Source organism: Camelus dromedarius, chromosome 20 (assembly GCF_036321535.1).
Source record: "Camelus dromedarius isolate mCamDro1 chromosome 20, mCamDro1.pat, whole genome shotgun sequence".
Classification (NCBI taxonomy): Eukaryota; Metazoa; Chordata; class Mammalia; order Artiodactyla; family Camelidae; genus Camelus; species Camelus dromedarius.
Window position 1 is genome coordinate 4,174,376 of NC_087455.1, and position 14,246 is coordinate 4,188,621.

The 14,246-nt window shown below is 50.4% G+C and overlaps 1 protein-coding gene across 1 annotated transcript in view; it reads left to right on the top strand.

The window, feature by feature from the left end:
• FAM135B (family with sequence similarity 135 member B) overlaps positions 1-14,246 on the top strand; it is a 239,238-nt gene that overhangs the window by 154,058 nt on the left and 70,934 nt on the right. The window contains exons 6-7 of the mRNA XM_031439672.2: positions 1,275-1,448; positions 4,694-4,820. Of these exons, the coding sequence (XP_031295532.2) occupies positions 1,275-1,448; positions 4,694-4,820 (301 nt within the window). The remainder of the gene's footprint in view (positions 1-1,274; positions 1,449-4,693; positions 4,821-14,246) is intronic.

A 14,246-nucleotide genomic window follows, 5' to 3' on the forward strand; every position in this document is an offset into this window, starting at 1 on the left:
GTTAACTGCTGCTGGCTTTGCTTCCCGTCTAGAAATGAGTAACAGCACCTAATACCTCTGTGATTGTCATTTGCATTAAGGGCAGAAGCACCATGTTCGGTTCATAGGAAGGCCTCAGTGATGGTTGTCAGGACTGAAGTGAGTGCTAATGTCAAGGACGTGCTGAAACTCGGGTACACCCCACGGTCCCTCTTCATCACGTTTCTTCCCGGAAAGCGAGGCGGCCATTGTCCGTGGGCTAATTGTGGAATCACACCGGGCTCCCCCGACGTAATCGGCTCTTTCGTCTGCCATTCACTTGTATCCAGGCTCTAAGCAACAAGGGCTTCTGGGAGTAAAACCCCTTAGGCGGGCTTGGGGGCTTGCTCCCCTCTCCTTCTTCTCGCTGTGTCTCTTTTTCTCATCTGTGGAAGGACGGGGAAGTTTCTGCCCTGAACGGCCTCTCAGCTCTCCTCTCTGTTCATGGAAGATGCTCCGTCCGGGTTTCTCCAGTGCTCTGGTTGAGGGACACCCAGGCCGCCTGAGTGATGGGTGTGCAGAGCTGGACATGAGCACTGGATGGCTTTTATTTAGAGAAAATTAACCCCATTTTTATAACCAAAGATTCTGGTCGGCTTTGTCTGCCATTTGGCATATCTCTCAGGAATCAGACACACACGCTAGGGCAGAGGTGGGGGGGGGTCTTGATGAAACCGTTCCCACTTTAAGCATTCCTTTTTGAGGGGGAAGGTCATTCATTTGTTCGTTCAGTCAGTTCTTCCTTGTAATAAGCAAGTACTTGACTGGTTTCTACAGTCTGCCTCATTCTGTGCTTGGTGTTAGGGGTACAAAAATGAATTAGTCACAGTTCTTGCCCTTGAGAGGTAGGAGTCTAGCAGGAAACACAGAGAGACAAAGGAAGTTCTGTGCAGGGTGTCTGGGGGAAATACAAGAGCAAGCGGCTAGCTGGGGTCCAGGGGGGCTTCCCTGTTGAGCCTGGGAGAGTGTCCTGGCATCTCTCCATCACTGACAGGTGAGTTTGGTGTTGGTGATCACAGAGTGTGTGTCCCAACTCGGTGTAAGGTCCCGTGAGTTTTTTTCCCTCTCTGAGCCTCCATTTCGTCATTTGCCAATCACGGGAAAGCGATGTCTACCTGGCAGAGTATCTGCAGGGGTTGAACAGGCTGATGTGGGCACGGGGGTTGTGCCTGAGCAAGGATGCGGTGGCCCTGCCAGGTGACAGCCGGGCCCGCCTGCCCGCCCCCACTCACTGAGCTCACTCGCTTGCCTTCCAGGCTGAGGGACATGGCTGGAGTGCCTGTGATCAGCAGCCGTGCGCTCCGGCTGCACTTCCACCCCCGGAGGGGTCTGCACCACCAGGTCCCCGTCATGTTTGACTATTTCCACCTGTCTGTGATCTCGGTGACTGTCCACGCTGCCCTGGTGGCTCTGCAGCAGCCCCTGATCAGGTATGAGGTGACGGGCCTCGCGGTGCGGGAGCGGCTTTAGTTTCTTGTTATGCTTTAGTCTTGGGTGTGGCTAAGATGCTGAGAGCTGGCGGGGAGAGTTCAGGACAGACCAGGGGAGCTTCTCCCAGGTGCAAGATGTCAGCTCTGAGCCTCGAGCCGGGCAGGGCCGAGGTGGGCAGGGGAGTGGGGAGGGCACCTGGGGTTAAGAGGACATGGGTAGGGATCCTCGGGGCTGAAAACCTGCAAACTGCTGAAGAGACCTGGAGACTGTACGTGGCCTGGCTTTTATTCCAACTGCACCTTATTTAAGGACTCACTTAACATCCCTGAGATACAGTCTTCATCTCTAAAACAGGAACACTAAAGGGTTCCGTCCACATAAGGTTTTAGTGACTCTCACTTGAGGACAGTGCCAGGCACACGGTTTCCTCCCCCCTCATCCAATGGCTGTTTGTTTGAACGCAGGACCACCTGAGTGGCCCTGTGCTCTCCCTTTCAGTGAATGGTCCCAGAGCATCTCCATGGCCCCATGAAGCCCTGAGGTCTTAGGAATTCTGCAGCTGGGGGCACAGAGCTGACAACAGTTAGCACATTGTACTGTGCTCAGATGTCTTCACATACGTACCTGGCACGGCCAAATGTGTGCATCAGCTCACTTCAGAACCTTCCACATGCACGTGGGCATGCGTGGCACACGTGTGCAAAGGGGTGTTTTGGGATGGAATCTTGCAGCATTGAGTTTCTGGAAGGGAACTTTCCCAGTGTCCCTTTACAGGACACTTCTCAGTGCCGGGGGCTGAAATGCCTGTGGGGAGACTCCAGTCCCCACTCACTGTTGGGCAGGGGTCACTGTCCCCGTCCTCTGCAGAGGTCAGCGAGTAGGAGATGAGATCTGGGCCAGGAGATGTGACAGGAGGTGCTGGTCCTGGAGGCCTTCACCCAGTCACGGTGCCCGTCTGCTGATCCTGGGCTCCGCTTGCTAATGGGCTGTTTCAGATCCTCTTTGTAGAAAGTTTAACCTTCTGACAGAAACAGTCCTTTGCAAGTTTATCTGTGGCAACCTTGCCGGAGAGGAGCTCAGTTAGTAATTCACCATCAGAGTTTCGGCTTCTCCAGGGATGGGGGTAAAAATAGACCTGTCTTCTGTTCTCTGGATTCTGCAGGAAGGATTTCTATTAATTCACTCGCAGTGGTTGGGAACAAAGGGAACCTTTAAGGTTATGGGAAATACCTGTCAAATAGGGCCAGCTCCAGTTTTTTTCCAGAAAAGCAGTTTTAGCAGCCTCTGTTAAACCCAGTCAAGAAGAAGCAGGTGTGAAATTAAAATTTAACCTCCAAAGATCCTTCACCTCCCCTGAAACAGGCTGATGTCTGTTTAACCTTCAGTGTTTAACCCTCACGTGGGGACTATGGATTTTGCTTGAGGGATTCAGCTAGTCAAGGCCACACTTGAGTCAAATAACGAGTTCTTTTAGTTATCAGTTTGCAGTCTGCCCCTGCCTGTGCGCTGAGCGTCGCCGCTCACACACGTGGTCTGCGTTTCTCCTGTTCTCCACCTTCGAGCTAAGCTGCAGACTTGCTTCAAATCTCAGTGCTAAACAAATCTGAGTATTGATTCTGTTCTACTGGATTGTGTTTGTGGTGTTAGCAACAGCAACTATATAAAGCTAACAATGGCTAGATTAGGTTGTATTGTTTTGCGGTATTATTGACAATAACTACCTGCGTTTATTGAATTGTTACTGTTTGCCAGACACTGCGCTGGAAGGCGCACTTGGCCCAGCTCAGGGAATCTTCACAGCAAAGCCACTGTTCAGGTGCTGGTATCAAGCCTTCTGACTTACGAGGAAACAGGCACTGGGAGGTTTAAAACTTTCCCCACGGAGCTTAAAGACACTGCACTGGAATTTCAACCCTGGCAGACCAGCTCCGTCGGCTGCCTCTTAAACCCTGGGCCAAACATACTCTGATTATGTGTCATCCTTCACTGTTCATCCCTTTCACTCAGTCTGGTTTATAAACTGCCCTCCTGTGCTCCCTGGACTGAGTTTACTCCACCCCCCTCTCTAGGCCCAAATGCCTTTACAAATAGGACCATACCTTAACCGCCTTGCCCCTGTATCGCCTAATGTGCTGCCTGACGCACGGCACCAGCCTGATAAGTATTTGAATAAGTGGGTTAAACCAGAATGTAATGGGAGCTTTATTTCCCTGTCCGTATTTTAATCTGGAATGTGGGTCTCTTGAATTAAGTCCTTCTGCAGATATTTCCTGAGCACCTCTGATGGAGACGATACCCTCTGAGGCTGTGTTATCAGGACCCTCTTTGCCATCAGAGGCTGTGACTCTCCCTGGGGGAATAACACAGGCCTGTCAAATAGCATTCACAATATAAGGCAGTTAACCACCAGCGTGTTTTATAGAGGGGTCTGAAAGAAAGGGAAAAATGAGTTTAAGTAGACTTTACCGACATGTCAGTTGGTGAAAATCAGAAAGATTAAAGGAGAGGGAGATTATCATCCCACCCAGGTGGGATGAGTTCAGATCACACAGGCTTTTCTGACATCCTCTGATCCTACAGAGGATGGTTGCCCTCATACCATGCCAGGGGGTCCTGTGAGGACGTGCAGAGCTGGGCAGGGTCTGAGTTTCTGTCTGTGGGACAGATTACAGTATTTCCAGCCAGCACCGACACAGTGAGTGCCTCGTCCATCATGACAGCCTTTGAATCCACGATCCCTCTAGACTCTCGCGAGGGTCATGGCCGTGGACGCTGGTTTACGTTCTTCTGCAGAACAGAGGTTCGCGGAGGGGACAGAGGTTAAAGAATCTCACTCCAGGTTGTGCCAAAGAAAGGAGCAGAGGCGGGACTGGGACCTCCCCTTGCCCGCCTGGACCGGAGCCCAGGCCATCCGCCCGTGTGGTTACGTGACCTTGGAGCTCTGCCTCACTGTGTCTCAGCAGGCATGCCGTTGGCATTAGGAGTATTTCTTGGCACACACAGTGGGATGTGTGTCATCCTTGGCCCCCAAGTTCACATGCCAGTTGCACCCACGTGTCATGGTGGCATCCAAAACTGTCCCACCCAACACCCCTGGGGGGTGACTTACTCCTTCTAAATGACTTGTCTCATGGGCTCCCCAATAACACCGTCCAGGGGCTGACTGCATGGCCCCATCATTTTCTTAATGTCCTTTTAGAAAAATTATATACATTTTCAGTTCTTTCAATTCCCTTCTTTTCAGCTTTACTCGTCCAGGAAGAGGCTCCTGGCTGGGTAGAGGCGGCCCAGACACGGGACCAGAACAGTCTAGCCTTTCCCTGGAAAACCTGGTCTTTGGAGCCGGATACTGCAAGCCGACTTCCTCAGAGGTAATGTCTGTGCTGGAGCGGTGGCCCCGAGACTTGCAAATCTCGCTTTCCAGGCTGTGTATGGTCTATGAGATTTCCGCTCCTTTCAAATGTCCCATTGAGAGAATCTGTTCATCCATTCCTTCTTTTAGTTACGGTTACATTTATCAAATGTGTGCCTAATGCCAGGCCCCTGGGTAGATGTGGGTCATAGCGTCTTCACACGACACCTCTTCTGTATGGTCCCTTGAAGAATATGGTTCCATGGAGGTCATGGGACATGAAGTAAAGGGCGTCCTCTGGACTGTGTGTCACCTCAGAAGCCCATCTACATTGAGCTCATTTCAAAACCCAGCTCCACCCTTCATTTGCTCACTTCTCAGAGCCTCAGTTTTCCCACCTGTAGAGTGGGGTTGCTAATACTTACAGCCTCCCCCGGTAACATGCGTATCCATTGCTGTAATGGCTATAAAGTCCCCAGACTAGTACTGGGTACTCAGTAGGCGCTCAGTAAATATGCATATCCTGTTCTTCCCCTCGATCCTTCTTCCCAAGGAACACCTGTTGTCACTCTTCTGTGATGCTCGGGGCTTTGGCACACATAGCATTACTTTGTCCATATTTCTCCTGAGCCAGTACATAATTGTCATTGTTAGGAGCCTGCTCAGAAAGAACCAGACTCCATTTGTTTGGATTCTCCAGTGAAACAGAATCAATAAAAGATAGATAGATGATAGATAGATAGATTTAAGATATGTGTGTGTGTGTGTTTCCCTTATATCTGTAATAAATCTTTTAAGATAAATTTAAATGGTTTATCTACACTAAAAATGTGTTACAAGAAGTTGGCTAACGCGATGATGGTAGCTGAGAGTTTCTACACCGTGTCTGCCCCCTGGAGACCTGGGCGAGACAGTGATGTAAGCGTCTATCTGAGTCTGAGTTTTAAGGCTGGAGAAAACTGACGTCTCAGTGCAAAGAATGACAGAAAGGAAACCCTTTCTCACTTAGCCTTTTTGTTCTACTCAGACCTCTGGTGGATTGGGAGTGCCCGCCACACTGGGGAGGGCAGTTTGCTTCACTCATTCCACTATTTCAAAGGTTAATCTCATCCATAAACACCCTCCCAGACACACCCAGAATAATGTTTAAACAAATATCAAGTTGGCGCACATAGCTAACCATCATGCAGCAGGTGTTGTAAGTGGGAAAGGCTGTCCACTCAGCCAGCCCCCCACCGAGGTGCTGCATCTCCCTGTGCAGCCGTGTCCTGTCCCCAGACCCTCCAGCGCGGCGGGTCCTCTGCTCAGTTTGCTCTCCTGGGACATCACCTGTGAGACCCAGGCAGGAGGTCTGGTGGAAAAAGCTGTCCCAGTCAAGTGTCCCTCCACCTGGTCCAAGCTGCCATGTCACATGTTCTCACTGCGGGGGCTAAGGAGAAGGCTGCCAAGTTCCTCCCGAGGAGCAGGAGACCTGAACTCGGGACGGGGCTCTGTGCCCAGGAAGGAACAGACTATGAGCAAAGAGCACTGCTTGAGGTGGACTCCTGTGGTTACAGGACCCTGGGCCACCACAGAGCATCTAGGAACCAGTGTCCTCAGCTTTGACAAAGGGCCTGGTGACATAAACAGGGAGTGGACTGCAGCCGGCAGGGGTGGTGGTTTCCATGTCATCTCCAGAGCACAGATGGCTTCAGGGCTCCGGGGTGGGTGTGGGGAGGGATAGAAGCCAGGGACTTCCCACTCCCTCCGCATCCCCAGGGCCGAGCATCCTCCTCCATCATCAGGGGATGCTGTGTGCATCTTCTCCATCACCCCGACCCCTGCAGGTTCCCCTGCTCCAAACTTCCCAGGGGTTGACCGAAGCCTTGCTTGTGACCACGTCCCAGCTCAGCCTCTCCCCCTGCCCAGTCTTGCTTCTTATTCCCTGACATGTGCTGGCCCCAGAGCACCCCCCAGACCCCCAGATCCACCTGGAAACCTCCAGCTCAGAGTGTTTTCCCGACGTGGCATGAAACATTATGGGACATCAGAGGCCATGGATCAATTCAGAGCGTCTTTGACACTTACATCCAAGACAAGGGCCTTTGCTGGGGCCACACGAGCATGTGAGAATGTTAATATGGTGTCTTCTTTGAGGGGACTCTCACGCATGCCTTTCTGACCATCCTCCAGTGCTTTATTCAGATGCCACTGCCTCTGGGGAGCCCTCTCTGATTCCCTAGGAAGAAGTGCTCTCTCCCAAATGCTTTCCGTGCAGTCAGCTCTAGGCATCTCTGTCTCTCCTCCATTGGGCTCCGAGCAGCGAGGGACAGAGGCTGTTGCCTTCAGCACCACATGCCCAGGGCCCAGCACCGTGCCTGGTACACAGACTTAGTGCTCAAGAAATGTGTGTTGGATGAATGGCTGATACAAGTGCACGATTTTGTTCATGCAGAACTCTGAGCAGTGAGAGATCTGAGCCGCCCAGGCGCTCCTTGCCTTCCAGGGCGGCAGACCGGAAGTGGGGAGGGCAGGAGAGAGAGGGCATCTCTGTGGACACGTGGGTGCCCAGAGGGGCTGCCTTTGGAGACTGGTGTGGGGTGGGGTGGGGTGGGGAACCTCGTAGGTCATTCTGGCTCATCTAGTTCTGTTCCATCTGAGGATGCTGAACGCGACCCAGCCAGACCTCTACCTTTGACGTGTCAGAGAGAAGGTTCTGGCTTCAGACGCCTGCCCTGCTGCATACGCTGTGGCATGGGGACTCTCTCCATCCTGTGGGAATTCAGGCTCCTCCGCTCTAAAACGGGATAATGCCTGTATTTTAGAGAGGATTTCAGGAGTTAACGTGTGTAAAAGCAGTGCAGAGATGGACTCACAGCAGGAGCATGAGACAGTATAGTTTTTGCCCCCCATTCTCTTCTTGGCTATTTTGGAGGAAAAAGGTGCATATCAAAGAAACATCCCTGCCTTTCACAAGAGTCAGATAAAAGAGCTCATTTGTGGGTGCTCCGCAGTGAACTTGCTCCCTGAGCTCAGCTCAGTGGGTTATTTTCAGGACCTGATTCCTTTCCGGTGCGTTTTCCATTTGGGTCCCATCCAGTTATGCTGGCACAGAGCCCTGTGCCCACCCTGTGCCCTCCCACCAGGCCAGGGCTGCCAAGCGAAGAATGAAATCCACTCCCCTGCCTCCCATGGGAGCTGTGCATCCAAATCCCCCAAGAAGCCCAGAGCATTAAGCAAATAACCTTGGAATCCGTGCAGATTGCAGCATCAGCCGGAAGGCTGAGAGAACAGGTGTTTCTTCAAAATAAGCCTTTCGGTGCAGAGACATTTGCAGAAACGAGAGATTCACAGCAAAATGAGCTAAGTGGTGTGCACAGTCCCGGGGAGGGGAGGGTTGCCCTTTCCCACGGACCCAGGCCCCTCTGGCCCTGCCGCCCCGCTCTTTCTTGCAGCCCGTTAGGCAGGCAGAGCTTCAGATTCAGGGTTGGAGCAGGAGCTTCTGCCCCCCGCCCCCTCCCCGCAAGCCAGCAGCTGTGCCCTAGGCGAACTGTTTTTCCTCTCTGCTCTTGACTTACCTGTCAAAGAGGATTCTGATGCCTGCCTCCCAGGGTGGCTGAGAAGATTAAATGAAATAAGCGTATAAAAGCCTCGAGCGTAGAGCTTGGCACCAAAGTGCTCGATAAAACCCTCTGCTGGTATTATTTTTCTTTGAGTTCATGAACATAATTAAATCGAATGTTACTCCAAGAGCCCCAGTGTTGTCTTGTGGGTTGGACATGGAATGGAGGGTCTTAGATGTTTCCTGTTCTTGGCTTCTGCTCCACCTGCTGTATGACCCTGAACCAGATACTTGCCCTCTCTGGGTCTCAGTTTCTCCATGTTTAGACAGAGGATTGGATGGCCTCCTTCAGTCTTTGCTCTGCTGTTTTATACTGTGACACCTCTGACACTGCTTGCTACAACTGGGGACACTTGGCACATGCTTGATGTATTAGTTTAGATTCTCAAGAGAATACAGAATCAATGGGATAATAAGAAATAGGATCATAAATGTACATATATATGTGTGTGTGTGTGATTCATTTTTTAAAATATTTTTTATTGATTTATAATCATTTTACAATGTTGTGTCAAATCCCAGTGTAGAGCACAATTTTTCAGTTATACATGAACATATATATATATTCATTGTCACACTTTTTTCTCTGTGAGCTACCTTAAGATCTTGTGTATATTTCCCTGTGCTCTACAGTATAATCTTGTTTATCTGTTCTACAATTTTGAAATCCCATCTATCCCTTCCCACCCTCCACCCCCTTGGCAACCACAAGTTTGTATTCTATGTCTGTGAGTCTATTTCTGTTTTGTATTTACGCTTTTTTGTTGTTGTTGTTGTTTTAAGGAATTCTCTCACGTGAATGTGGAGTCTGGCAAGTCTAAAATCTGCAGGTCAGACTAACAGTCTAGAGGCCCAGGGAAGAGTTACAGTTTGAGTCCCAAGGCAGTCTGCTGACCAAATGACCGAATTCCTTCTTCTTTTAGAGTGGGGAGGGCAGCTAGTGCTGTGTGTCAGTCTTTATCTTCTATGATCTTCAACTTATCGGAGGAGGCCCACCCCTATTTCGGAGGGTAATCTGCTTTACCCGGAGTCTAATGATGTACATGTTAATCTCATCTGAAACATACCTTCACAGAAACATCTAGAATAATGTTTGACCGGGCATCTGGGTACCGTGGATTGGCCAAATTGACACATAAAAGTAACCGTCATCCTTAATCAGTGCTCAGGATCTGGCAGATTTTTTCACTGAAGATCAGGAATCCAGTGACTCAAAATCCAGAGAATCCCTTTCTCGCTGCAGGGACACCCCACACCCTCTTTCTTCTCCCTGAGATGAGTGGGGTTGTTCCACTGCCTGGGGCAGGAACGGCCACATGGCAGACAGATGCCACCTTTAGGACTCCCCTGTGTCCAGAGCTCCGCCTCCTCAGGCAAGGGCATCAATGTTTATTTATCCATCTGCCAGTCATTTATTTAGCCCCTCCTGCATGCTGGCCTCTGTGGGCTGCAGGGGCTAAAATGCGCACAACTCAGTCCCCACCCTCAGTGGGTCATGGGACCGAGTGTGGGAGGAAAAGGTGTAAGTAGAATTTGTAAATCCCACGACTGTGTGGAAAGGGTGCTGCTGGTCACTTGAAGTCGCATTTTTGAACACGTGCTCTGCACTAAGGTGCTCTGTGAAGCCGTGAATGCACCTGGACTCTGTCAGTTCCCACCACTGCTTCCCACTTCCTTTTAAGCTGAAGAAACTGAGACAGAGAGAGGTTAAGTTATGTCTCTAAAGTCACACAGCTGGGCAGAGACCAAGCTGGAGTTTTAACTCGATTAAGCCCGATGCCAGCTCTGCCCCCGGTCATTAGCCACTAGGCTGATGGTTAACCAGAGAAGGGGGACTTCGGCTTGTCTGCTTTGCCAGGGCAGGCGTGCTTCTGACCGACTCACCTGGTCTGCCCGGCACAGTGCACCTGCCTGGGAAGCCTTTGTTGGGTGTCTGAAACCGTGGAATCTGAGAACATCTGAATGCAAGAGAACAAAAGCCCTTGCAAGTAGACTGTTAGGCATTTAACTTTCCAACAGATCTTTCCCCAGCCGGGGCGCTCAGCCTCCCTGGTCCTCTGCCCAGCTGTGGAGATCACGGATGCCGTGCGTTGGGCCAGGGCAGATGACTGTGCCTGTGATTCCCTCCACCCTCTGCTTCACTTAGAAGGCGGTTTCCCAGACTGAGGAACACGGAGGAACACGTGTCGTTGAGAGGATGCGCCAGCTCCCTTTTAAGTCGGATTACTGAGGATTGTAGGATGGCATCTTCCTTGAAGGGAATAAGGCTCACGTGACACGCAGGTGGACACAGTGCATGGGTTACAGCGTCCCTCTGTGCCGAGCCTTGTAGCAGGACAGCCTCTCCCTTACTGATGGGAGGCGTGTGTCTGGCAGGGCGGGATGGGAAGGGAAACTGAGGCACGGATCTGACTTCTAGTCAGACATCTCCCCTCTCCCGGGCGTGCTCTTGATTTTTTTCTCCTTTTGCTCCATTTTTATTGGGCTCTTTTCCTCTTCACGCTTTACTTGAAATGCACCGTTGCTTGTTATTGTCACCCCCAGGCCCCTTTCACAAGGATGTGGAGTCACACAGGGAAGACACAGACACTCACTATTACTGTTAAGGCTTCATTATTTTGCCTCTGGACAGTGATGTCTCCAGTAGCAGAGATGCTGCCGTTGGTTTGTTCACTCATCAAATACTTAAGAAGCATCTACTGCTTGTCAGGCTCTGTGCGAGGAGTTAGTGATGTGACGTGCGCTAGCGAACACAGCAGCCTCCACCCCCGCCTGCTGGGGCACCTTCATTTCTGTCGCCCACGGTGGCCATTCGAATGGCTGGCACATCGTAGGTGCTCAGTTAACACTGGAGGCACAGAGCAGGTGCGATGATACCTCCCTCGGTTCTTGATTACACAAGAGAAGTGACTGGGCTGACTCAGCCATCAGTCACAGTGGGCCCAGTACCGAGGGACCACGGTACTTACAGGGGCCAATGAAATGTTTTAATTTCTTTTCGAATCAGAACAACACCAACAAAAGGATATAATATAGTCTGGGTTAAAAAATGGATATCATACAATCTGGGTTATTTTCATCTTTATATCAATGCAATTACACAAATTTAATTTTAAATCTATTTTTTTTTTTAATGGGTGAAAACGCCTAGGGCCCACAGTAGCCATAATTTGGCCCTGGGAACAATGATTCTTCCTTGGCTTTTGTTTGCTGATTAGAGATGTGAAAAAGCACGGCCGGGTGAGCCCAGATAACTTCCCCACGACGGGCAGGCATAAACCTGGGTCTCAGCTCTCTCTTTGGCCCTGTTCTCTGTAGAAACTCATTCCACCAGCACGATACCTACACACAGAGTGTGTTACACAAACACTCGCGTGTGAATGAGTTGCTGAGTGCAGGACATCTGTTCGAAACTTGTGAGTAATATACCCTGAGGTTAACCACTTGGGGAAGGGTGAGAAGTTACGAGGAAAACAGTAGTTATTTAATGGGAAGCATGTTTTACAGTTAAGAAAAAATGTATGTAATGCCTTTCACTGTTTTGAGAATTAAGATGGCAAATCCTGTTGCGTTCACCCTCTCCATTAAAATTAAATAGTTTTACAGTTCTCATTTAAATGATGATCTGATTTACTAAAATCCTTTGAAATAAATAGCAGGTTGCTAAACGCTGCATAGGCTCGGGTGGGCTCTCAGTATGTGGTTCATTACATCAATCCGCATATGCATCCAACATAATTTCAGGTCGTTTCTGAAGGAGGGTATAAACAGTGGAAATGGGCTTTTCAGGCTGAAGTCTACAGTATTGCTTACTTACCCGCCATCCTTTTCCTTAGTGAAAATTCCCGTTAGTCCACATTGGCGGCTTTCAGATGCCTTGCTCCTCTCTAAAGTTCCTAGGCGTGATGGGTGATGTCACGTAGCAGAGATGAGGTAGATGTGCCCCTTTCCAGACTGCCCAGCGTCCCCCCTGCTCTGTCTTCAGTGTCCTGTGCCGCAGACACTCCATAAACACGTACTGAGTCAGTGCACGATGAGGGAGCAGCGGGGCACGTAGGCAAGAACAGAACACCAGATTTGGAGGGCTAAGGCCGGGTTCTTCCATGGATGGGCCGTGAGAACTTGGGCAAGTCGCTTATCCCCTCTGAGCCTGTTTCTTCTTCTTGTCTTCATGGGGAGGAGGAAACCTGGGACTCTGTAAATCTTGCCTGATTGCAGATGGGAAAGGTAGTTCGATCTTTGAGCATCCCTGTCTCCCCGCTGTCTTCTCTCCCCTCCTGTTCCCACCCCAGGGATGGCGTGATGATGACACCACAAGTCACATTTACCTTCTAATGTGATTACATCAGCCAGTGCAGCGATCATGTACTCATGGTAGGCTCTGTGCTGGGTATTTTTAGTAGGCTTTCTCACATGACGTAGTTGAGGAAACAGAAGGTCTGATAACTTCAGCGCGTGGTCCCTGCAGGGCTGGGTCTGACCCCTGCCTTCTGCCCGCTTGGAGCCATGGCTCACCTGCTCATCTCCTGTAATCCTCCAGTGAGTGTGGAGGCGTGTCTGTCACACAGCACCAGGCGCTGAGCCTTCAGCACAGGTCTGTCCTTCCTCAGGAGTTACATTAATGTTCGCTCCTTTTTGCCGTTGAGGAACTCGAGTCTAAGCCGTTCTTTGTGCACTTAACTCAGACCATGGTTATCGTTAACCTTCCAGCGTCAGGAGGAGTGAAGTCACCATGAACAAACTAGCCCCATTCCTGCTCTTGTGGAGTTTGCAATTTTGACAGGAAAAAAAATTTTTTGAAAAAATAATTTCATGTGAGATAAACAGAAGGAATCACCTACAGTGTGATAGCTCTGCTAGAACATGTAATGAGAGGGGTTCAAGAATACTGGGGTGACTGAGGGAAGGTTACTCTGCAAGAGGGAATTTAAGTTGACTTTTCAGCTCGTAGGTAACAACGCAAGAGGAGAGTGGCAGCAGAGAAAACGCATGATCTCTAGTGCCAGATACCTGTGCCGAGGCTGGATGTGCACATTTGTATTTGATCCTTTGTTTTACAGACACTCATTGCAGATCTGACATGCCCTGCTTACTGAAGTCTGGGGATTTAGATCAAAGCAAGATGTACACGTTGTTTCCTGTTGTCAGGGAGGAAGAAAGAGAAAACACAAATTCTTGCTTAATGTTGTCGCAGATACCGAGAGGCTGCTGTTACGGGGGACCTGACCTGGTCTGAGGTACAGAGGAGCTTCCCTGAGCAAGGGGAAGTTGGGGGGAAGTAGGGTTGCCACGTAGAGTTGCGTGAGTTGTACACTGTACAAAAATGCCCAGTGGAGCAGGCAAATTGGGTCTGAAATCCTACCCACTTTCCACTTGCCAGGCTATGCATTGATAGGGTTGTGTCCACCCAGATGAGCGACTTCCCCCGCACCCTGCCCCGATTTACCACCTAGGAGGGAGATCTCTTTCTGATAGCACGAAGGCGTCCTCTGGGCTGACAGTGGTCCTGGAGGAGGAAGAATGAGTTAGAAGATTGCTGTGGCAAAGGCCTTGAGGTGAAAAAGTGGTGTGATGAAGGATGCTATAGTCAGTGGGGCTGAGACCTAGAGACCAAGAGGGTTAGGGTTAAGAGTGAGGCTGAGGAGGTAGCTGGGATCCTGCAGACGGTGTACAAAGGGTAACAGGGTTGACCGCTCAGGGTGACTTAAGATCAAGTGTGGCAAGGATCTGAAGCTCCCTGACGGTGGCTGACCAAGAGCCTGGGCTCCGTGATCCAACAGCCCAATCCTCCAGCATCATCTCCACGCAGCTTTGCTGGTCTCACCATCCCATATGCAGTCATTC